Source organism: Leptopilina heterotoma, unplaced genomic scaffold (assembly GCF_015476425.1).
Source record: "Leptopilina heterotoma isolate Lh14 unplaced genomic scaffold, ASM1547642v1 Lhet_597, whole genome shotgun sequence".
Taxonomy (NCBI): domain Eukaryota; kingdom Metazoa; phylum Arthropoda; class Insecta; order Hymenoptera; family Figitidae; genus Leptopilina; species Leptopilina heterotoma.
In genome coordinates, this window is record NW_025111135.1 from 93,065 (window position 1) to 119,112 (window position 26,048).

A 26,048-nucleotide genomic window follows, 5' to 3' on the forward strand; every position below is an offset into this window, starting at 1 on the left:
ATGGTCACTTTTGGGGATACCACCACTACCTGAAAAAGGATTTCTTCGATATTAAAACGACAATAAATTGTAATATTAAGACTGTCTCTGTAAATGAACGTTCGAATAAACAAGTTTCAAATTTATCATTCCGTCATCTTTTATTTTATAATTATTTTTCAATTAAACAAAAAGGTCCTTCGAGCCGGATTAATTAATCGAATTAAAATAAAATGTTAAAAAAGTTAAATTTATTTTTTGTGTAATTTCGCGAGTGAGTGATTATTAAACAAAAGTGATTCGTCATGGATGAATTAATACTTGAACAAGAAGTGAACATCAGCGCCGTTGAAAGAGCGTTAGTCAACTTCCGAAAACGTTCTGAAGATCAAATTACTTTGGAACTAGTAGAAGGTCGACGCCAATATCTGTTGACGGCATGGAATGCTTGTCAGCGAGTGGATTTGAAGATCATCAAAGCAGCCCATGGTTCAGATAAGTCGTTAATTCCTTACTTTTTTTAATAATATTTTTGTTCAAGCAGAGGAAGTTTATTTGAATACATTAGATACTTTTAATGAGTTAATTGGAAAGCTTAAAAAAGAACAATTGATTTTATATAGAAATAGTACAAGTTCCAATAGCAGCCTTGATTCTTCAAAAATTGCTAAATTACCGCGAATAGAATTACCCAAATTTTCTGACGACTATTTAGAATGGCAAAATTTCAAAGACTTATTTCAGTCTATTGTTGCATCAGACCCCAACTTACCTGATGTGCAAAAAATGCACTATTTGAAATCAAGCTTATTAAGCGAACCAGCACAACTAATAAAACATTTAGGTACTACTCCTGAAAATTATCAAAGCGCTTGGAGTATTCTTACAAAACGGTATGAAAATTCCAGAGCAATTATAAATTCATATTTGAATAATTTTATGTCACTCCCTGCTATAATGAACGAAACAGTTAAAGACTTAAAAAATCTACGAGATAAAACGTCTGAAGCTGTACAAGCACTAAAATCTTTGGGTCGAAATATTGATAGTGATCTATTAGTCTTTGTCGTTTCGCGAAAAATGGGAAAATGTATTCTGTGTAATGGTAAACATTATTTATTTAGTTGTGATTCTTTTAAACAACTTTCTGTAGTTCATAGAAAAGAAATTGTTAAAGAAAAACATCTTTGTTTTAATTGTTTAAAATCGGGTCACAGTTCAAAAAACTGTCGTAATAAAAAAAATTGTTTCCATTGTAACAAGAGACATCACTCTTTGATCCATTCAGAAAGTAATCAAAAATTTAATCAAGCATCTAAAAACGAAGCCGATAAGAAACTTGAAATACCCAAAAAAGTAGAAAAAGTTTCACAAGATCAAAGAGTATTAAATCAAAAAGAATCTAATAGTACCCCAAAAAACGACACTGTTTCTTTGAACCATATACGCGGTAAAACAGTACTTTTAGCAACTGCAAAAATCTGTGTTGTTGGTAAAAACGGTGAAAGAATAGAGATTAGAGCTCTATTAGATCAAGGATCCGAGGTAACATTTATAACTGAAAGAGTTGTTCAAATGCTTCGGGTTAAAAAAGAACCAGCTATGATCCGTGTAACTGGAATCGATAATGCTTTTCTCGGAACTGCAAAATCACTCGTTAACGTTATTATCACACCAACACAAAATTTCGAAAAGAAAATTCCCATATCTGCGTTAGTACTCCCTAAACTCAATAATCATATTGTATCAAAAGCAGATTATCTTAGTGATTGGGAACATCTTCGCGACCTAGATTTAGCTGACCCAACACCATTTGATAATAAAGAATTCGATATGATAATTGGAGCGGATTATTACGGTTCATTATTATTACCAGGTCTTATTAAAGGTCCTGTTCGATCACCAACAGCACAAGCTACGGTATTTGGTTGGATTATTTCGGGTCCCTTAAACTCACTCAATAATGTATCCCCAACTAGTAAAGTCGTTCATCATTGTGTAGGGCTTTCAGATATTCATAATGATCTGCAGAAATTTTGGGAAATTGAAGAATTTCCACAAAAAAGTAATCTTACAGACGATGAAACAAAATGTGAAGAGCATTTTGTTAATACACATTCTCGAAATGAAGAAGGAAATTATGTTGTTCGTTACCCTTTTAAAAATGATCCTCCTGAACGTTTAGGAGATTCTCTTCAAAATGCCAAACGTTTACTTTTACAAACAGAACGCCGTGTACAAAACAATCCCGAGTTAAAACAAGATTACTATGATTTTCTCAATGAATATAAAGATTTAAAACATATGATTGAAATTGATTATAATGACGAACAAAATTCTAATTTTGAAATAGAAAATTATTTACCATATCATATAGTCATACGTGTGAGTAGTTCCTCCACTCCACTACGCATAGTATTTAATGCTTCCTTTCCAACATTAACAGGAGTATCTTTAAATGATTTACTACTTCCTGGTCCCAAGTTACACGCCGACATCCCATCTATAATAATACGCTGGCGAAATTATCGTTTTGTTATGACTGCGGATATTAGTAAAATGTTTCGTCGAATTCAAATTGATAAAAGAGATGTTAATTTCCAACGAATTATTTGTAGACTTAACGAAACAGAAGAAATTAAACATTTTCAATTGTTAACACTCACTTATGGTGTCTCGTCATCTCCTTTCTTAGCAAATAGAGTAATAAAACAATTAGCTAATGACGAAGGAGATAATTTTCCAAAAGCAAAACAAATATTATTAAATGATATCTACGTTGACGATGGGCTTTTCGGAGCAGATGATTTAGAAACTGCCTTGCAAATTAAAAACGAATTTATTCAACTTCTTGCCAAAGGTGGCTTCCCGGTTCACAAAATTTCATCTAATTCGCCCCTCTTGAGTGATTCTAAGCTTTCTAAATATAGCGAACGATTGATACTAAATGATACTAATTCAAAAGCAGTTCTAGGACTCTATTGGGATCCAGAATATGATGTATTTAGAATTTCTATGTCCCCAGTAGTTAACGTCAATTTTACTAAGAGAAATGTTCTTTCTGTTATCGCTAAACAGTTTGATCCTTTAGGTTGGATTTCTCCAATTTTGATAATAGCTAAAATTATAATTCAAGACCTTTGGATAAGACATTTAGATTGGGACGAAACTCTCCCTGATGATTTAAGTGTAAGATGGAAATCCTATTGCAATGAACTTAATAACGTTCAAAAAATAACCATCCCACGATGGACAGGATTAACTTCTCATGATGTAATAGAGATACACGGTTTTGCTGACGCATCTTCGCGAGCTTATGCCGCCGTAGTATATTTGCGTATACAAAACGTATCAAAAAAGATAAATGTGTCACTATTACTAGGAAAAACAAAAGTAGCTCCTTTAAAAACATTAACTATCCCCCGATTAGAATTATGTGCGGCAGTCCTATTAGCTAAATTATTAAAAAAGATCGTAAATGATTTACAATTAGACGACGTTCCTGTATATGGGTGGTCAGATTCTACCATTGTTCTGGCATGGCTATCCAAACATCCTTCAACATGGCGTACTTTTATTGCCAATAGAGTTGAAACAATACAATCTCTTATCCCAACTGCATCTTGGAAACATGTCCCGACTGCTGATAATCCGGCAGATTGTGCTACCAGGGGTATCTACCCATTGAAATTATTAAATCACGAATTATGGTGGTCCGGTCCTAAGTGGTTAAGTGACTCTCCTACGACGTGGCCTACTCTACCTGATTTAAATTATAACTGCGATGTTAAAACTACTGCTACCAAAATTCACATGGCTACAACTGATCAATCTTACGATTTTGTGAATAAACTTTCAAATAGATATAGCAGTTGGCCTAAACTTTTGAGAATTACTGCCCTCGTTTTCAAGTTTATCAATAAATGCAAAACAAAACTACAGTCCACTAATTCAGAAGTAAATAACAAGGCTGAAATGCATAGTGCTAAATTATTTTTGTTTAAAAATCTTCAATCACAGTTTTTTGCAAGTGAAAGAAGAGCGACTTTGAATAAATTGAATCTAAAAAAATCTAGTCCATTAAAAGCCCTTAATCCCTTTATAGACAAAGATGGACTATTGCGAGTTTCTGGTCGTTTAAGTAATGCTCCTATCGCTTGGGAAACCAAGCATCCTATCATACTACCTAATCATCGGATAAGTTTACTTATTGCCCAGCAAACTCATTTGAGGTCCTTACATGGAGGTCCACAAATGACTTTGTTTCTACTTAGGCAAAACTTTTGGATAATAAAAGGTCGAAATTTAGTTCGTAGTATTGTACATAAATGCTTGACTTGTGCCCGTCATCAAGCTACACTTCAATCACAGTTAATGGCGAATTTACCATCTTGTAGAGTAACTCCATCAAACCCTTTTACTCATTGCGGTTTGGATTATGCAGGACCAATCTCAGTTAAATTAAATAAAGGTCGCGGTTACAAATCGACGAAAGGGTACATAGTTCTATTCGTCTGTATGGTAACGCGAGCTATTCATTTAGAATTAGTGAGCGACTATTCTTCTTCAACATTTCTATCAGCTTTAAAAAGATTTGTGTCTCGCCGTGGAATTCCTTCAAATCTATATAGTGATAACGGTAGAAATTTCGTTGGAGCTGATAAAGAATTACGTCGAATTTTTAAGACCTTAAAATGTGATCCTAAAGTTTCGAAAGACATGTCTGCATTTAATATCAACTGGGACTTTATTCCTCCATACTCGCCACATTTTGGGGGTATTTGAAAAGCAGGTATTAAAAGCACAAAGAAACACCTTAATCGCATAATGGGACCACACACATTAACTTTTGAAGAATTAACCACATTACTATGTCAAATAGAATCCTGTCTAAACTCACGACCTATTGCTGCATTTTCAAACGAAGTTGACGATTATTCGTATTTATCTCCAGGGCATTTTTTGATAGGAAAACCCTTACTAGCTATGCCTGAAAAATCTTTACCTTCCAGTCAACACAGTCTTTTAACACGTTGGCAATTAGTTCAACAAAAGACTGAGCAATTTTGGAAACAATGGAGTTTAGAGTACCAACAAGATCTTCAAAAGCGTTATAAATGGACGAAGTCAAATCCAAACATCAAAATTGGTGACTTAGTTCTGATAAGAGACATTAATCTTCCAAAATCAAATTGGCAAATGGGTCGCGTTCTTAAAATTCACCCAGGAAAGGACGGGTTAGTACGTGTTGTTACAGTCAAAACTAAAAAGGGTATTATTCAAAGATCCATTGCACAATTATGTGTCTTACCTACCCAAACAGAAACAAATCTATAATCAACGAACTGAAGTCTCAAGGCGGGCGGCATTTTTTTATTATTTCTATTGTTATGAATGATTCAAAGTTACATCTGACATTAAATTGTTACATTCTACTTCTACATTTGTTATTACTTGTATTGTTATGATTAATTCAAAGTTACATCTACATCTTAATTTTTTTAATTTCAAATTGAAAAAGGAATACATCTTACTTCTATCATCATTCCAATAATTGGAATGAGGCGGGCGGTTTGTTTAAACCATTGCTTGAAATTATTCTATGTATCTAATTTTTGTTTTTGAACTCCTGTTACTGGCAGGTAATTCACTTCAGTAGTGATTTAACTACACAAGGTCGACCTCTTCCATTGTTATAAATATTTATCTATCTTTGTTTATATGAATGGTTGCCAATAATTATTTGGTCCAACCAATGCTATTCCTTCTACAGCGACACGCCCTCTGAGAAAGGGGAAGCTTTTCTTTTATTTGTTACAGACAATACCGATGATTTACAACAATGAAGATGGTCACTTTTGGGGATACCACCACTACCTGAAAAAGGATTTCTCCGATATTAAAACGACAATTAATTGTAATATTAAGACTGTCTCTGTAAATGAACGTTCGAATAAACAAGTTTCAAATTTATCATTCCGTCATCTTTTATTTTATAATTATTTTTCAATTAAACACGCATAATGAGTCTTATATCTTCTCAACATAACTTTTTTCACTTTCAACTCTAGGAAATAAGACTTTTTAAGGCATGAATAAAAAAAACCTTGTAAATTAATAAGCTTCATAATTGAAAAATGGCGATCCAAAATCGATAATAATTAAAACTATCACGTCAGCTCATTCGAATTAAAATAAAAAAATTTCGATGTCTTTTTCTCAGATTTTGTTATTACAAAATTTTTAAATATAATTAAATTTAATTAAATTGAAATTAAACTGAAATTACTGAAACTTCGATGTTAAATTTGAAATTACATTGTAAATCGAAACTAAAAATTTAATTTCTAGCAGACGTGTAGTGCCTTTATAATTCTAACATGTACCTTAAATTTGGATCTCCAGATATTTCTCAACGCTTTTATAAATATATGTGTACAATATTCTTATTCTATTGTTAACACACATTTTCAAGGCGAAAAATTTTTCATTTTCGACAAATTCTCAGAGAAAGATGGAAAAAATCTATTTAGAGAAAAAAATAGAAGCGAAACATTAATTCTACGTATTGATAAAATTGTTCATTTTACTCTACGATAAGTATTATGTAAATCCGCATTTTGAAAGTAGTCGAACTCTTCTGTGATTGTTTCAAACTTTTCAATGTGACTCATAGTTAATAAGATTAATTTGTTTTTTCTGTTTTAACTTTTAAAGACGGCGAAATTGTTTCGAATGAATTTTTTTTGCTTCTTGACGAGGAAGCTTTCTATTTACATAGTTAAAAAAAAGGTAAAAATTATTTTACTAAAGCATGTAGTAAATATTTTTTATAAAAAAAACTATGGATATTTTTGTTTTGTTTCTTTTCGAAATTTATGAGGGGAAGAAGATTTATCTTAATGCTAGGAAATAATTAAGAAAGCTAGTAATTGAAGAACTCGTCAAATTTTATTTGAATGATTTCAAATATTACTTGTTATTTTACTTTTACTTTCGAGTAAATAATTCGCGAATTCACTCTCAAGTAAATTTTTACTTAAGAGGAAAAAATTTTAATTTTTTATTAATTTCGAACTAAGAATTGAAATTTAAATAAATTTTTAATTACCTGATTATTAATTAATTGATTAAGTTAGAAATAATTAAGTTTAACAACATTTAATTAATTGTAGATATATAATTTTTTACTTCTTTTTCAACTTCTCAATCGTCGAATACAATGTGAGAGATTTTTTTCTTTTCAGAATTTCGAAAAATAATTGGATTTTTATAAAATTCTAGTAAAAATTTTTAACAAATTTTATTAAAATTTTCGAAATTTTATAAAAAATAAATGCAATTTTTACAAAATTTATTAATAATTGAAATTTTGATAAATACTATTAAAAGTAATTGAATTTTTTAAAGAGTTTTATTGATTTTTTACAAAATTTTGTTGAAAATTTATTGATTTAATTATTAATTTTAATTAATAATTTAAATATTTTATTAATACTTGAAATTTCACAAAATTCTATTTTAAGAAATTGAATATTTTTGAAATTTACTAAAATTATAGAAAAAAAAATTGAATTTTTAAGAATTTTATTAAAATTTTAATTTATTATTTTATAGAATTCTATGAAGAATAATTGAATTTTTAGAATTGTATTGAAATTTATAAAAAATAATTGAGAGAAGTTCGCCCGAAGAACAAATTTTCACTTTTAGATATTGTAAATAATTCGAAAATTATGCTCTTAAGTCAATTTTTACCTGAGAGGAAAAATATTCTAATTTTCAAATAGTTTCGAACTAAAGATTTAGTTTTATTACATTTTTTAATTAACCGCATACAATTTCTTTTTAATTTTTTTTTTTCCATTTCTATGTAATCTTCGAATACAATTTAAGAGTTTCATTGTTTCCGTCGAATGGAACAATGTAGAAGAGAAGAATAATAAAACTTATTGCATATCACAGAATATAGAATTTAAAAAGAAAATGTTTAAGAGGAGATACACACATCCTGTGTACATACGAAAGGATTAATAAGATGAAAAATAAAATCAATTGTACATTATCTATAAAGAAAATATGATCAAATGATATTGGATAAAATAGGCTCAAAGAAGAGAGAGAAAAAAAATAAAAAGAATTAGTCAACTATACGTAATAATTAGAGGTGTGCAAAAAGCTCGAATAGCATGGTCGAGCTCGAGCCGGGCTTGATACTCGAGCATTATAAATTTTTTAGTTACTCAAAAATATTTGAGTGCTCGAAAAATTCAAGTGCTGAAAATTATTTTAGCTTTTATACTGCACGTGTCAAATGGAATTTGGTTCAAGTTCGGATTGATTCTGCTCAGCTCTGCTAGAAAAACGAAAAGCTTGAAAATACTTGATCGAGCTTTTTGCACAACTCTAGTAATAATATTTATAAAAATGAACTTTGGCATGGAAAATTTATCCACACACACAGTATATATAAATAATATATTCGATGAGCATTGGAATATAATAAGTAAAATATATGGGATCATAATTTAAATGCGAAAAATCTATCGTTTTAGTAATCTTACGTGATCATCAATAAATTCTTAATATTTAAAAAATAAAAGAAAATTTTTAATTACAATCATTTTTATTTTATACAAAAGAAAAAAAAATGAAAACAAATTTTTTTAATTATGTTTTCATCTGATTTTATATATAAATTATATTGCAAAGTTTTTACTACAGTTTTTGTATACAGACAGTCGAATATGAAATGATTTTTAAATTCCTTTTTTTTCCCAAAATGGAAAAAGTCATCAAGAATTTCTGATAAAATTTTTTTTTTTGTTGTATTAAGGAAAGTTGTTTATTATTAATGACAGTTTATCGACGAATTAAGAGGGAATTTTGATTGTAAAATTAAGTAAAAGAAAGAAAGTTAGAGAACATGTTTTGAATGCCCACTTGTGCGATAATTAAACCTTAATAATAGAGTTTGCGCTGTAGCTTCAAAAATTCATGGTGTTGCCATGATTGTCTTTATCAATGTTATAAATTAAATTTAATAATTAGGTAAATTATATTAAGTTTTATTAATTACGATTAAAGTACCTATACTTTTTTTTAAATTTTAATTATGTTATTCTCATTTAAAAGAGAATTTCTTTCTTTTTGATTAGAGTTGAACGATTTTGATAAAAAATATACAAAAAAGATTTTACACTTTTTTTTATTTTTCTAATTTCAAAGAAGGAAAAATTCGATGTTTAGTTTAATTTTTCAAATATGTATTCATATTTATTTTTTTTTGTTTCAGGTCAGGGAAATCAGGAAAAATCATTTTATTTTCAAAAGATGTAAATTTGAAATTTTCTTTAAAAATTGAAGTTTCGATAACTTTTATTTAAAATTCTGAAAAATTAGTTTTTTTTTTATTTATTTATTAATATACGGTGTTTGTTTTTAATATTTTAGTTCTATTTTTTAAACCAATTTAAATGTTTATAAATTGTAGTCTCGACTCTTTGGTAAAAAATCTAAAATTACAGAAAATTATCAAAGATTCAAAAATCCGATTTTTTTTAAATTCAACATTTTTTCTCCTCTTTTATGGGATTTAGCTTCTTTATTTTTGTGCTTTTGGAAAATGTTTTACATATGACTTTTAAAATAATGACATAATGACTTTTAATAAATAACGCGCATGCGCAGTCTGCAACTATCTTCGTCACTCTTGAAAGAACGATGAGAGAGATCATTATTTTGACGTGTGAGTTAGAAAGTGTGGTTATGTTTTATTGTTGACAATATATATTACACTATTAAATAATATTAATAAATTGTAATATAGGAAATGTGTGAGTAGATATTAATTATATTAGCATTATAGCGATTGTAGCATTATATTATATTGTATTCATTCACTTTATCATACAAAAAAAAGAATTACTCCGGTTCGACAAAAATAATCTTTTTATTAATATCTACTCACACCTATATTAAAATTTATTAATAGTATAGTCTTTTTTAAGAAAGGAGATTTTTTTCTGTTTTATTTAATAGTAATTATTTATAAATTAAGTAGTTATACATTATTTATCATTAATTTCTTTGAATTTAAATAATTCAAAGAAAGGTTATAAGTATCTTGCAATGTAAAAATAGTATTTTTGTTTAATTTTCATGTGATAAAACACATGGACAAATGCCACTCCCGCGATCTGTCGTGCAAAACGCGCGGCGACATATCAACAGTTATTGTAGGTAACCGTCCTTCACTATTTTCATAGCTGCTATATATATGCATTATTCATACTATTAAAACATTAACTTTTATTAATTATAACACATTATAATAATAAAATTACACTTTTTAACTATTTATCTGACATTAAAAAATCATGACAATAACACTTTCTCAATAAATACACACTAATTTATCAATTCACATTCACTTGACATTTCCACATATTTTATCTTTTATTTCACTTAATTTACATTAATTTGTAACAAATATGGTCATAAACGATTAATAAACACTTTTTATACAAAACCCAATACTTACTTTATCATATTTTTGCATTTAAAACACTTTTTTTGTTAACGTCAACTTTTGACGGATTCTTGACGTTTTCGCGTCAAGAAAGCATCAACCCGTTCCCCCAGGGTATTTATGTTTTAATTTTTTTTTGTGTTTCTCATCACGAAAAAGACCGTAAAAGTGTAACGTAGGAATTATACAAAGACAAAAAACAAAAAAAATGGTTTAAAAAACATTAGAAAAGACATAGTACAAAAACGCCTGTCTCCACAGCCATCCACCACTGCAAATAAATGAAAAACCGCTGCCAAGTTGTACATTTTTATAATTTTGGTGTTCATTTCATGAACACTTTGCTTCCTCATAGAAATAATAATAATTGAAATATAAGAATTACTTTTTATAAAAGGGTTAAAAACCATTAAATCTTGGTCTAAAAAATGTGTTTTTATATATTCTATAAGATGGTAATAATAGTTTAATAATTACACATAAATTAATAAACAAGAATGTTGAAAAATGATATTTTCCACAATTTTTGATTTTTCAAATACCAATAATTTAATAATTTCTGCCCGAATCAGGTTCAAAAATAGGTTAATCGAAGCGTTTTTTAATGCTCTTCAAGTTAATAATAATTTTTTGAAGTTAGGGTAGGGTGGGGCATTACTATTCTTTTTTAGATTTTTGAGTCTAGAAAATGTAATTAAAAAAAAAATAAAAAAATAATATTTCCTTTTTCGTACCCGGAGAAAAACCATAAAAATGAAGGCAATCATAAAAATGGGACCAAAAAGTGCGAGATATTCAAGACTAAGTCTTAACAGATGTTTCGCTTGGCGGAACTGAAGAGGTATATGAATTTTACACAAAATATAGTTTTGGAATTTCCAAATTTTTCACCCGAAAATTTGTTATAGTAAAAACACAACTATCGCATACCCCACACCCCCTTTTTCCAGTCAGTTTTTCGTCAACTACGACGAAGTTAGTACTTATTTCTCTAAAGTGCAGAATAAAATTTGATTTCAACAAAATTTGTGAATTTACAATGTTAAAAAAAAGAATTTTGTACTTGTGTGGTGGGTGATAAGCAAGATGACGACTATTATGGAAACCTCACGTCTTCCAAGGCCCAGCAATAAAAAAAAGTGAATGATGAACTAACATTGGAGTGGGTGGACTCTAACAGAAAGAAAACAAAAGAACTGTCAAGGATTTTATTATTTGGAGGTAAGTAACATTTATTTCATATAATGCCGAATGTTGTGATATTTGACAAAGGGTTGGATAATGTAGGTTTGGATAATTGAGGCATCACTATGTATGAGCGGATGGGAAGAAGAACTCACCGAGTGCGCGGTTGGAAGGGATAACATCAGTCAGGTAGGAGTGAGCGTACTATAGGCTCTCACTGCTACCTGACTGATATTATCCCTTATGACCGCGCGCTCGGTGAGTTATTCTTCCTATACGATCACACTTACAGGCCTCGGATATCTTGAAAAATGCGACTTTTTTCGACTTTTTCTAAAAAATGTGACTTTTTCAACTTTTTTTCTTGTCTTAAAAAAATATTTGTGTCAGAATTTCTCAAACGGATCACCTAAAACTAAAAAATTTTCTTATTGAACGAAAATATTCTTTTTTACTCTTAATATGGTTAACAAGAATCCCTGAAAATATTAAGCCAAAATTTTTTTTTGTAAAAGTTCTTAACAATTGAATTTTTTAATACTGCTAAATTAACAAATTTTTTTCTCGAGTTCCAGTTGACGGATTTAAAATTTAAAATATGGGTTTTTTTCGTCTTGAATTGCACTATTCGAATATATACATATTTTGTTTTTTTATTTTTTATAATTTTTTATATTATTTGTTTATAAAATGTCAATTAAAGGGGATAAAATTTCTAAGAGTTCCCTCTAAACCAATTTTTGAATTTTAAATATTTTACAATTTTTTTTACTCAAAGTTAACAATTTGCAATAATTTTCTAGAAAAAATCATGTTAATATAATAATAATAATATAATATATATAATATATATATATATATATATATATATATATATATATATATATATATATATATATATATATATATATATATATATATATATAATTAATATATATATTGGCCTCAGAATCAAACTACGAGTGCGAAAAGGACACTCATGCTTAGGGCCTAGCACCTAAATATAAGAACGAATATTTATTTATTTTTATATATATATATATATATATATATAATTAATATATATATTGGCCTCAGAATCAAACTACGAGTGCGAAAAGGACACTCATGCTTAGGGCCTAGCACCTAAATATAAGAACGAATATTTTTTTTTAAATTTAAAAATCATATCGTAGATTATTTTCCTTGGGACACGTTCTACGTGTCTTCAACAAAAATTAAATTAAAAAATCTTTATTATTCACTGGTGAATTCACTCACTATATGTGAGTGAATATAAAGTTAAATAAGTCAATTATTAGTGAATACTTCGTGAATTAGTAAATAGAAAGTATTAGTAAATATAATTAGTAATAATAAGTGAATAGTAAATAATAATAAAATTACATTAAGATACTGTTTTCTAAATTTTTTTAATCATTAAATAATTAATTGAGTTGTGTTTTGTTTTTGATGTTAATTATTAATAAAGTTAAAAAATTTGTTATAATTTTTTTGATGTTTATTAAGGGAGTATTCTGGTCTATAGGCCTCAATTTCAGGCGTTTTTCCGAGTAGAATAAAAAAGAAAGTTTAACATTCTTAGTATTTACTTTTCTTACAAGTTGTTTATTAATGTTTAAAGAGTACAGAAAAAAATTAGGAAACAAAATAATTAAAAAATTTAAAAGTTATAAACTGATGAAGTGAGGACTGAAAAAAAGGAAGTGCGTACTGGTTGACAGTGTGGAGACTTTTGTAATGTTCTAAAACAAAAAACTCAAAGAAATTCTTGATTCTTAAAGGCTTCGCTGTGGTCGGTACCTTGGAAAAGAAAAAATAAAATTTTTTAGCAAAATGGCGATGATTTAAAAAAATGGTGTTTTTTGATTCTGTTTTTTAACTTTTTTGAATTTTTTAAAAATAGTAAAAAAAATATTTTTTAAAATCCAAGGTTCCGACCATAAAGAGATATACAAAGAACATTTCTGCAAAATTTGAAGTCAATCGGTTGAGTAGATTTTGAGTTATCGTGTCAACAAGAATTTTTTTCAATTCCCACTTCACCAGTTCATAACTTTTAAAATTTTTGATTATTGTTTTTCCTAATTTTTTTCTGTATTCTTTCAACATTAATAAACAACTTGCAAAAAAAGTAAATATTAAAAATGTTAAACTTTCTTTTTTATCCTACTCGGAAAAACGCCTTAAAATTGAGGCCTCTAGACCAGAATACCCCCTTAATAAATTCAAAATTTTGTTATAATTTGGAAATCGTCTGTAATTGGATAAAAGACAAAATTGGAAATTGGTTCTATTTGATAAAAACAAAGCTGGAAATTGTTTAAATTGGATGAAAGGAAAAGTTGGAAATTGGTTATATTGGATAAAAACAAAGATGGAAATTGGTTAAATTGGATAAAAGGCAAAATTGAAAATTGGTTATATTGGATAAAAAAGCTGGAAATTGGTTAAATTGCATAAAAGGCAAAATTAGAAATTGGTTAACTTAGTTCTATTGGATAAAAACAAATCGGAAAAATTATTGGAAAAATTGGAAGTTGGTTATATTGGATAAAAACAAAGCTGGAAATTGGTTAAATTGGATAAAAGGCAAAATTAGAAATTGGTTATATTGGATAAAAACAAAGCTGGAAATTGGTTAAATTGGATAAAATGCAAAATTGGAAATTGTTTAAAGGGGCCATTCAAGTATTACGTAAGCATATTTTTCAGGTTTTTAGACCCCCCCTCCCCCATGTAAGATTTTTTATATGCATTAGCACCATTTTTCTAATGAAAATAAGCAATAGCTAGACCCCCTCCCCCTTAAATGCTTACGTGATACTTGAATGGTCCCAAATTGGATAAAAAGAAAGCTGGAAATTGGTTAAATTGGTTAAATTGGATAAAAGGAAAAATTGGAAATTATTTATATTGGATAAAAACAAAGCTGGAAATTGGTTAAATTGGATAAAAGGCAAAATTAGAAATTGGTTATATTGGTAAGAAGGCAAAATTAGAAGTTGCCCTACTAAAAAAATAATGAGGAATCATGACAAAACATCAGAGTTCTAATTATTCGTCAGATTTTCTGATGCTTCTTCTCGACTCTGATGATTTGTCATTTTTCAGATTATTTCTGACAGAATTTTTTGAATTTATTTGATGTTTTGTGAGAACTCTATCAGCTTCTCACTTCACTTCACAAACCAGGCTGACCATACTTGAAGCGTATCTTTTAATTTCTTCAAAATGAAGTTTCTTAGAATAAATTTTAAATATTTGGAATCATGAAATATCACAGATTTTGAATTTTTAAATTATAAACTTCAATTAGTTATATTAAACAAATTTCAAGTCATAAAATTTTTGATTAAAAAATCATAAACCTTCAGAACAATGCCTTTTTTTGCCAACTTGACTCAACTCAGTCAGAATGACCAATTTGATATGCACCTTTCTTTAACAATAGATTTTCCGAATCTATTGTGATGATTTAAAAACAAGAATTTTATAACTTTAAAATTCTGCATTTTAACTAATTCAACTTTGTAACATAAAAATTTAGAATCTATGGTATTTTACGATTCCAAATATCTAAAATTTATTTTAAAAAACATTTATTAAAATAAATTATAAGGTTTGGATGATAATTAAAAAAATAATTTTTAAAATAAATTTTTGATATTTAGAATCGTAAAATACCATAGATTCTAAATTTTTATGTTACAAAGTTGCATTAGTTAAAATGCAGAAGTTTTAAGTTATAAAATTCTTGTTTTAAAATCATGACAAAAGACTCGGAAATCTATTGTTAAAGAAAGGTGCGTAGCGAATTAGTCATTGTGACTGAGTTGAGTCGAGTGGGCAAAAAAAGGCATTGTTCTGAAGGTTTATGATTGTTTAAACAAAAATTTTATTACTTGAAACTTGATCAATTTAACTAATGGAAGTTTATAATTTAAAAATTTAGAATCTGTGATATTTCATGTTTCCAAATATCTAAAATTTATTCTCAAAATCTTCATTTTGAAGAAATTATAAGCTATCTCGTGAACTACAACTGATATGTAAAAACTGATATCATTTTTGAATTTTAATCCAAGAGAGTATGAGGTATACGTAAAACAGTCTTCAAAATAATCTGAGTTTATAAACATTAAATATAATGTTGAAATAAACAAAAATGATATTAAACATTAAAAAATGAATAATGGTTTTTCAATTTTATACCCAAGTTATAATAGGCATGACGACCTTTTACATAAAGGAACAAGAATACATCCCCAAAAAAGATTTTTTGCTATGCTATAAAAAAATTCGGTGGCAGTCATAAAAGTTTTCATGATTCTTGGCAGTATTTTGAAGGGCTCTATTTCTTTTTCATGTTTTTGAACTGCAATTGTAAGAAAAACTGCTCAAAAACACCAGAAATTCTGATTATTCTTCTGATGTTTTGTCATTTTTTTTAGTAGGGTGGTTATATTGGATAAAAGGCAAAATTGGAAATTGGTTCTATTGAATAAAAACAAAGCTGAAAATTAGTTAAATTGGATAAAAGGAAAAATTATAAATTGGTTATATTGGATAAAAACAAAGCTGGAAATTGGTTAAATTGGATAAAAGGCAAAATTGGTAATTGGTTATATTGGATAAAAACAAAGCTGGAAATTGGTTAAATTGGATAAAAGGAAAAATTGTAAATTATTTATACACTCGACTCTCGGATTTTTTGCATTCAGATCTATTACACTATCGATTCTTTTGCAATTTTTCTCTCGCACCTTTTACCTTTTACATTAAATAAATAAATGACTATCACAGTATCAAAATATTTATATCACGATAACTTAGGTTATCTAAAGTGAATTATAGCAGCTCCTCCATTATGTGATTAAAATAACATTAAAATTTTAATTACTATAAATGTAAATATTAAAACTAAAACATAAATACTGTCATTAATTTATATATTTGGTTATACATATTGTATTGTTTTGCGTTACCATGGCATTTGTTTTGGTAAAAGATATGAGAGGATTTGGTCCCATAAGTGCAAAAGATCGGAGAGTCGAGTGTATTGGACAAAAACAAAACTGGAAGTTGGTTAAATTGGAGAAAAGGAAAAGTTGTAAATTGGTTTAATATTGGATAAGAGACAAAATTGGAAATTAGTTAAACTCTTAATTCGACTACTCATGATTTAAGTATTGTTGTCACTGAAGGAGCAATGCTAAATAATGATCATATGTATCAATTTTAAAAGCTATTGGGAAGACAATCAAATTTTTTTTATAATATGCAAAATACTTTGTGTTTGCAAACAATTGATTTGATAGTTCCAATCGAGAAAAGTAAGCAGCACATTCAAATACTTTTTAGTGGATCTTATAAATCTGGTCATTGGATTTGTACTTATTATGATGGAATAAGCCTTTACATTTCTGATAGTCTTAATAAAAAATGTTTAAATCATTATCAAAGAGATTATTTAATTAGATTATATCCTTTTGAATCACCAGTAGTTTTCACAACTGTTGATCAACAACCAGAATACAGTCTTTCTTATGGAGTATATGCAATAGCATTTGCAACATCGTTGTTTTTTAATATTCTGCCCCACTCTGTCAATTACTATTATTGTAATATTAGAAATCATTTAATGTTAATGTTCGAAAACAATAGTTTATGTAAATTTCCCTCTGTACAACTTTCTAATAGTAGATCTTGCATAGTTGTGTATGACTGAAAGTGCCTTTTAAATGAAAAAGATATTTAACTTCAGTATGGAGAATCAAACTATTCTAAAAACTCTATTAAGAAAGAAATTTCTTTCCCGAGAATAATAAATAAAATAAATGAAGGAAATATTGCATCAACAACACTTAAACAAAGTAGGGCTGAGATTCAAAAAAGTTATCGTGAGAGGCAAAAATTAAAACGTACAATTGATAACGTAAATTATTAAGTGAAAAACACACTTCAACTAAGAAAAAACTTCAAGTCGAATCCAAAATAGAATATGCTGAGAAACTTAAATTAAAAAATAAAAATAGTGATACAAGTTCTTTCTCAAAAACAAAGAATACTCGATGTCAAAGAAATTATTGTGAAGATGAAAAAGTTACTGGTAAAAAAGTTAGTTTTAATGAGTGCTATAGTCATGGAGGTGTTGTGTTAACTTTAATACAATATCCATATGAATTAAGGCACTTTTCCTATGTGACGGCCGAAATTTCAGGCTTTTTTCAGAAACTTTTTTTTCACAGAAAATAAAATATAATTTTATAACTTATTCTACATGTTATAATTGGTGTCTAAAAATATACAAAAATTTTTTTTTAGTGATTTTTCAAATCATTTAATAATTATTTTTATGAGTCAAAGGTGACTCCTCTGAAAATGCACGGGTGAACGGTCGCAACGATATCTTTCTTCAGTATTGTCTAAAATAAAAAAATCAAACGTAGTTTTACTCAGTAGGCTTACAGTTATCGTGTGAACCTCATTAAACAATTTATCTTAATAAATAACAGAATGGCGGACTGTTAAAAAAAATTTCAAAAATCGCTTGTTTTTTCGTAAATAATTGTTTTAAAAATATAGGAAAATGTTTGTGTAAAATCATGACCGAGGTTCATACGATAGCCACTCATGTGTAGAATAATGCCTCTACATTGCAGACCGATCGGTTAAAGAGATTTTGAGTAATCCTTGTTACCAGTTAGAAAAAAGGAGACGCATGCTTATTCCCGAAATCTTTTTTAACGAAATAGTTATTTGCTATAAAACTACTTAACTTAAAATTCACATAATATGCACATTATTTGACATAAATTTCATTGCACACAAAAACCATTTAATATAAATATCATTTGCCATAGAATTAATTAAACAGAAATATTATGTTACATAAAACTCAGATAACTTAATTCCAATTTGACATAAAAATTATGTAACATAAATTTCTATTGACATAAAAATAATTTAACATAAATTTCTTTTGACATAAAACTCAATTAACGTAAATTTTATTTGTTATAAAATTCATTTGACATCAATTTCATTTGGCATAAATGTCATTTAACGTAATTCTCATTTGACATAAATATCATTAGACATAAAATTAGCTTGACATAAATTTCATTTGACGTGAATATCATTTAACATAATTATTATTTAAAGGGTAACACTACCCTAGAGTCAGAAAAAGAGACCTATATCTTTGATGATTTGTTTTGAGAAAATGGAAACTAGAATGGGATTTCTTTTTGGAGGGTTTATTAAATACATATTGAAGAGTAGAAAAAAAATTTTTATTAAAAATTTTATAACAAAATGGCGGCGGTAAATTTCATAGTAAAAATCGACTATTTTTTTACGGCCGGGAAGGTTTCTTGAACAGTTTAAGTCCTGAAACACAAAACAAAGAAATTTTATAATCTATATAATATAAACTTGAAAAGTACATAGGATTTTTTTAATTCGATGTAAACTTTAATTTTTATAAACAATTTACTTTTTATTTTTTGTCGAAAAATTGATTATTTTACTAAAAAAGAGCACCCTTTCTACAAAAATTGATATAAAAAAAACTCCTATGTACTTTTCAAGTTTATATTATATAGATTATAAAATTTCTTTGTTTTCTGTTCCAGGACTTAAACTTTTCAAGAAACCTTTCCGGCCGTTTTGGTAAAGAAAAAAATACTCGATTTTTCCTATGCAATTTACCGCCGCCATTTTGTTACAAAATTTGTAATAAAAATTTTTTTTCTACACTTTAATATGTATTTAATAAACCCTCCAAAAAGAAATCCTATTCTAGTTTCCATTTTCTCAAAACAAATTATCAAAGATATAGGTCTCTTTTTCTGACTCTAGGGTAGTGTTACCCCTTAACGTAAAATTAAATTTATATAAATTTCATTTAGCATAAATTCCATTTAAAATAATTGTCATTCAGCATAAAATGTACTTGATATAAATTTCATTTGACGGATAACTCATTACACATAATTCTCATTTGACATAAAATTCAGTTGTCGTAGATTTTATTTTACATAAAGATCATTTGACATGGAAATATAGGCGCGAATTTCAAAATTGGCGAATCACAATGTTGTTGATAATATCTAATTGGTTACTTTTAAAATTCGCGCCGATATTGTTATGTAAAATGTAATTTGTGTAAAATGATTTTTATGTCAAATGAGAATTTTGTTGAATGACTTTTATGACAAATGAGAATTGTGTAAAATGTCTTTTATGTCAAATGAACTTTATGTCAAATAAAAATTATGTTAAATGGGATTTATACCAAATGAAATTTATGTCAAGTAAATTTTATGCCAAATGCGAATTATGTTAAATGTAATTTATGCTAAATTAAATTTATATAAATTTAATTTTACCTTAAATAATAATTATGTTAAATGATATTCACGTCAAATAAAATTTATGTCAAGCTAATTTTATGTCTAATGATATTTATGTCAAATGAGAATTACGTTAAATGACATTTATGCCAAATGAAATTAATGTCAAATGAATTTTATAATAAATAAAATTTACGTTAAATGAGTTTTATGTCAAAAGAAATTTATGTTAAATGATTTTTATGTCAATAGAAATTTATGTTACATAATTTTTATGTCAAATGGGAATTATGTTATCTGAGTTTTATGTAACATAATATTTCTGTTTAATGAATTCTATGACAAATGATATTTATGTTAAATGGTTTTTGTGTGCAATGAAATTTATGTCAAATAATGTGCATATATTGTGAATTTTAAGTTAAGTAGTTTTATATCAAATAGCTATTTGGTCAAAAAAGATTTCGGGAATAAGCATGCGTCTCGAAAAAAGTGGTTTTGAGAAAAACGCGGTGAAAGTTTTGGTAGCTGTAGCTTGCGCTCGTGCACTGTTTAATTCTACGCGCTGTAACTTTGTTAGTTTTTCAAATATCTGTCTAAAACTTTTACACGATATTTCTACGATATCGTACTTTCGAAACATGCAAAAAAATCGATTTTTTCAAACCGTAACATAGGAAAAGTGCCTTACGGCTTTTGTTAGAAGGGTTTCGTAAAAAATTAGGTCCTTTTAAAAAAATATAAGGCTGTATAATAATTCTTTTTTTTGCATCTTTAAATGCTAATGTAATTAATTTTAATGGCAGAAGAAGAGGACCATTCTGTTACAAAATTCAAGGTCAAATTTACTATCAAGTTAATAGTGCTTTATATCCGGATAAAGGTGAGGATCCATGTTTTGGTCAATTATTTATTTATGACCCAGAGGAATCAATCAGATACAGATTAAAAAGTAACGAAAATTTGGATGAAGACAGTTTAAAATCTATAGAAAATATTATGAGAAATTCTAATGCATACACAAAATCTCACATGATGATGTCAGAGGTAATTCAAATAGAAGCTGAATTAGCAAGACAAATAGTGAAGAAATTCCTGAGTTACAATTATTGTTCACGTTGAAAAAAGGATTAGATAAAAATAGATACAATTATTTATTTATTTTGTTTATACACCCGTCTTAAGCCTACAATCTTGGCTATACAAGTGTTTTTACAACCGTAGAACATTCCTTACAAACATTTCTTAATAATAAATTTTTGCGCCTACAGAGCGACTTAAAAATTAGGAGTACTCGCATTTGCCTGGACCACCCGTTATTAAACGGGTAGAGAGGGAAACTGTAGAAAACCTCTCCGAGTACAACCGGTTTATCGACAGTCGAATTCTAATGGTGTGTACCGGACAATAATCGACGGTGGACATCATTATACTTCGACGTCAAACCTCCCGCTCAGATTATCTCACGTGCCGGAAAAATCCCAGGCTAATGGGCGCAAACCAAGTACCCTTGGTCCGCTCACCGAGCCAGGCATTTATCCGACCGAGCCAATCTGTCGGTTAAATAGATACAATTATCAAAGTTTTAATGAAGTTGCTGCAATTTTTAATACAAACTTTGAAGGAGAAATACCAGAATCTTATGAAACAGTTTATAATAAATCTACAAAGGAATTAAAATTTGTTGGTAATTTAGATCCGAATGTTGAACCATGGATTTATCCCATCTTTTATCCACTTGGAAATAAGGGTTATAATATTAATATGATTCGTAGTGATAGTGATTACAGAATTAGAAATCATACTATTTCTAGGTCTGCCTACATTAAATACGAAATTGCTGTAAGAGATAAAGAATTTAATCAATTTTTATATGGAGGTAGATTGTTTCAACAATGGGTGGTTGAAAATGATGTAAAATTAGAAAAAGATAAATAAAGATTTTGTGCAAATAACCCATTAACGCCTGAAACCTTTGAAATTTTGTGTTTAATTTAAGATATAATTTTATATATTAATCATGCTCCCCAAAAATAACTGAAGCGTTTCTTTATGTTTTCGGGGTCGTTCTACAAGATTCCATGCTCAGATTTTAAATTTATTGCATAGAAAATTAAATATGGCGAATTTTGTGCACCAAATTGCGAAAAAAATTAAATTTTTTTTTAAATAATTATTTCTTACTGAAAACATTTTTTTCAAATGAATACAAGTGTCACAAATTGGCACAAACTTATTAAACTTTCAAAATATGCAATAGCGGAAACAAAAAAACAAAATGGCGGCTTCAAAATGGCGCTAATTTGAGAAAAAATTAATTAATTTTTTTTATAGTGCACCGATTCAGGCAATAGCTATGAAATGTAATAAAACTTAGTGTTTATATGTTTTTGAGATCTCTCATCACGAATATGTACTCGGATTTTCAAAATTCAAAATGGCGGATCCAATATGGCCGACGAAAATTTTAAAAATTTACTCGATTCGCTTGAATTTTGTTACTCAGAGGTTTTTGAGGTCGCTGATTGTGAATCTGCAATCGGATTTTCAAAATTCAAAATGGCGGATCCAATATGGCCGACGAACATTGTAAAAATTCACTCTATTCGCTTGAACTTTGTTACTCAGGGGTTTTTGGGGTCGCTGATTATGAATCTGCTATTGGATTTTCAAAATACAAAATGGCGGATCCAATATGGCCGATAAAAATTGTTTAAATCAATTCTAGTCGCTTGGAATTTGTAAAATGATGACTATCTATTTGCCGTCAGAATAAGACGTTTACCAACTCTCTAAATTATTCTAATGATATTAAAGCTAAAATTCGATAATATTGGTCAACTACTCCTTATCTGTCATCTCAAATTGTTTCATTAACAATGTCAGGTTATAAGTTTTGCAATATTAAGTCTTATGCTAAGATAGTGTTGAAACAATTTATCTAAGCCAATTAGATTTAGACCTACAATTTTTTCGTTGTGTACTTCTGAGGGATTTGATTTGTATTTTGCCTTATTCTGACGGCAAATAGATGGTCATCATTTTACAAATTCCAAGCGACTAGAATTGATTTAAACAATTTTTATCGGCTATATTGGATCCGCCATTTTGTATTTTGAAAATCCAATAGCAGATTCATAATCAGCGACCCCAAAAACCCCTGAGTAACAAGTTTCAAGCGAATCTAGTAAATTTAAATAATTTTTGTCGGCCATATTGGATCCGCCATTTTGTATTATGAAAATCCAATAGCAGATTCATAATCAGCGACCCCAAAAACCCCTGAGTAACAAAGTTCAAGCGAACAGAGTGAATTTTTACAATGTTCGTCGGACATATTGGATCCGCCATTTTGTATTATGAAAATCCAATAGCAGATTCATAATCAGCGACCCCAAAAACCCCTGAGTAACAAAGTTCAAGCAAATAGAGTGAATTTTTACAATGTTCGTCGGCCACATTGGATCCGCCATTTTGAATTTTGAAAATCCGATTGCAGATTCACAATCAGCGACCTCAAAAACCCCTGAGTAACAAAATTCAAGCGAATCGAGTAAATTTTTAATATTTTCGTCGGCCATATTGGATCCGCCATTTTGAATTTTGAAAATCCGAGTACATATTCGTGATGAGAGACCTCAAAAACATATAAACACTAAGTTCTATTACATTTCATAGCTATTGCTTGAATCGGTGCACTATAAAAAAAATTAATTAATTTTTTCTCAAATTAGCGCCATTTTGAAGCCGCCATTTTGTTTTTTTGTTTCCGCTATTGCATATTTTGAAAGTTTAATAAGTTTGTGCCAATTTGTGACACTTGTATTCATTTGAAAAAAATGTTTTCAGTAAGAAATAATTATTTAAAAAAAAAATTTCATTTTTTTCGCAATTTGGTGCACAAAATTCGCCATATTTAATTTTCTATGCGATAAATTTAAAATCTGAGCATGGAATCTTGTAGAGCGACCCCGAAAACATAAAGAAACGCTTCAGTTATTTTTAGGGAGCATGTTTAATATATAAAATTATATCTTAAATTAAACACAAAATTTCAAAGGTTTCAGGCGTTAATGGAATAATCAAGCTCAAGTGAGAAGTGAAAGATATAATGGACTGATGGATTATTTACACAATCATGTGTTGGAAGATGATGTACACGTGTGAAAAACGCTTATATTGCCTTCTACTTTTTTAGGATCACCTCGAAATATGATGCAACAATATCAGGATTCGATGGCTATTGTTGCTGGTCATGGAAGACCAGATTTATTTATCGCAATGACGTGTAATCCAAACTGGAAAGAGATACAGGAAAATTTATTCCCCTATCAACCTGCTGCTAATAGACCTTATATAGTAACTAGGGTTTTCGCATTAAAAGTTAAACATCTACTTAAACCTATTGTTAATAATAAATTATTTGGAGAAGTCAAATCTTATGTTTATGTTATTAAATTTTAAAAACGAGGATTGCCACACATTCATTTGTTAGTTATATTGAAAGAAAATTCTAAAATATTAACAGTTGAAAGTGTTGATCGTTATATTTCTGCAGAAATTCCTGATGAAAATATTAATCCTATTTTACATAAAATAATAATGCAAAATAATATTCACGGACCTTGTGGAGATTGGTGTTTAATTGATAAGAAATGTTCAAAAAAGTTACCAAGAAGAAACTACAATTGAAGAAAATTGCTATGTTCATTGTCGTCGAAGAAATAATAATAAAGCGTATGAACGACCAAATGAATTTATTGTTGATAATTCTAATGTTGTTCCGTATTGCCGTAAACTTTCAGAAATATTTAATTGACATATTAATGTACAAATAGTTTCGAGTATCAAGTCTGTTAAATATTTATATAAATATATTCTTAACGGGCATGATGATGCATCTATTGTTATCACAAATGCGAATGGTGAGGTAACTGTTAATCATAATGAAATACATCATTATGAAGAAAATAGATATGTTGGTCCAGTTGAGGCAGTTTGGAGAATTCTAAGTAAACCTTTAGAGAAAAAGAGTCATAGCGTTAATCGCTTACCCATACATTTGCCAAATGAACAGAATGTTATTATTCGAGAAGAAAAAGATCGTAACGGCATTTCTTTCGATTTAAATACAAAACTTTTGGATTATTTTAAACTTAACCAACGAGAGAAGTAATGTTAAAAAATATTATTATTCAGATATACCAGATACATGGGTAACAAAATCTCTTGAATGGAAACAAAGAATTCGTAAAGTAAAAGTATAGGGAAGAATGTATTCAGTTAATCCACATCAATTGGAGTTATTTTATCTTAGATTATTATTGTTGCTTACAGTAAAAGGAGCAACTTTTTTTGAAAGTTTGAGAACAGTTAATGGAGTTGTTCATGAATCTTTTACAACTGCTTGTTTGGCATTTGGACTTGTAGAAGATGATAGTGAGTGGATTAGGACAATCGAAGAAGCTGCATTATGGATGATGCTTCATTCACTTCGACAATTATTCACAAGAATTTTAATTCAATGTCATCCTGTACATCCGGTTAAACTATATATGGGAACAATTTAAGGGTCAAATGTCAGAAGATTATTAAAAAATAAACGACATTAAAGCTGAACAAAGGGCTTGTAGAAATATTAAAACAATGTTATTTAACGAAGGATATAATTTAACTGACTTTAAGGGGTTATTAGATATACAAGATGAAATTTTTACTGAACAAGTTAATGATATAAATATTGCAGAACATATTAACATAGGAGAACAGAATTATGCTAAATTAAATGTAAAACAAAAACTTGTAGTTGATTATGTACTTGATGCCCTAAAGGATTCTTCTTTTGATTGTTCTATGGCAATTGTTAAGAAGTAAAGGAATAAACTTTTGCAACATGGCATTTACAGGTATAACTGCAACTCTGCTTCCTAATGGAAAAACTGTTCATAAAGTTTTAGGCTTACCCGTTCCATTATACAGTGATTCATCTTCAA

General features: G+C 28.4%; 1 protein-coding gene across 1 annotated transcript; it reads left to right on the forward strand.

Annotated features, from left to right (window-relative positions):
- Positions 1–936: 936 nt before the first annotated feature.
- Positions 937–25,625, forward strand: LOC122509074. The gene is made up of 6 exons (XM_043622834.1): positions 937–1,084; positions 1,268–4,756; positions 4,862–5,251; positions 24,254–24,343; positions 24,894–25,160; positions 25,393–25,625. The coding sequence occupies exons 1-6, from the start codon at positions 937–939 to the stop codon at positions 25,623–25,625; spliced, it is 4,617 nt and encodes a 1,538-aa protein (XP_043478769.1).
- The last annotated feature ends 423 nt before the right edge of the window (positions 25,626–26,048 follow it).

Coding starts and splice junctions, on each gene's coding strand:
- LOC122509074 (XM_043622834.1), top strand. CDS start 937: ATGAACGAAACAGTTAAAGACTTAAAAAATCTACGAGATAAAACGTCT. Junction 1,085..1,267: donor AAAATGTATTCTGTGTAATG/GTAAACATTATT, acceptor TGATCCATTCAG/AAAGTAATCAAAAATTTAAT. Junction 5,252..24,253: donor TACAGTCAAAACTAAAAAGG/GTATTATTCAAA, acceptor CTACTTTTTTAG/GATCACCTCGAAATATGATG.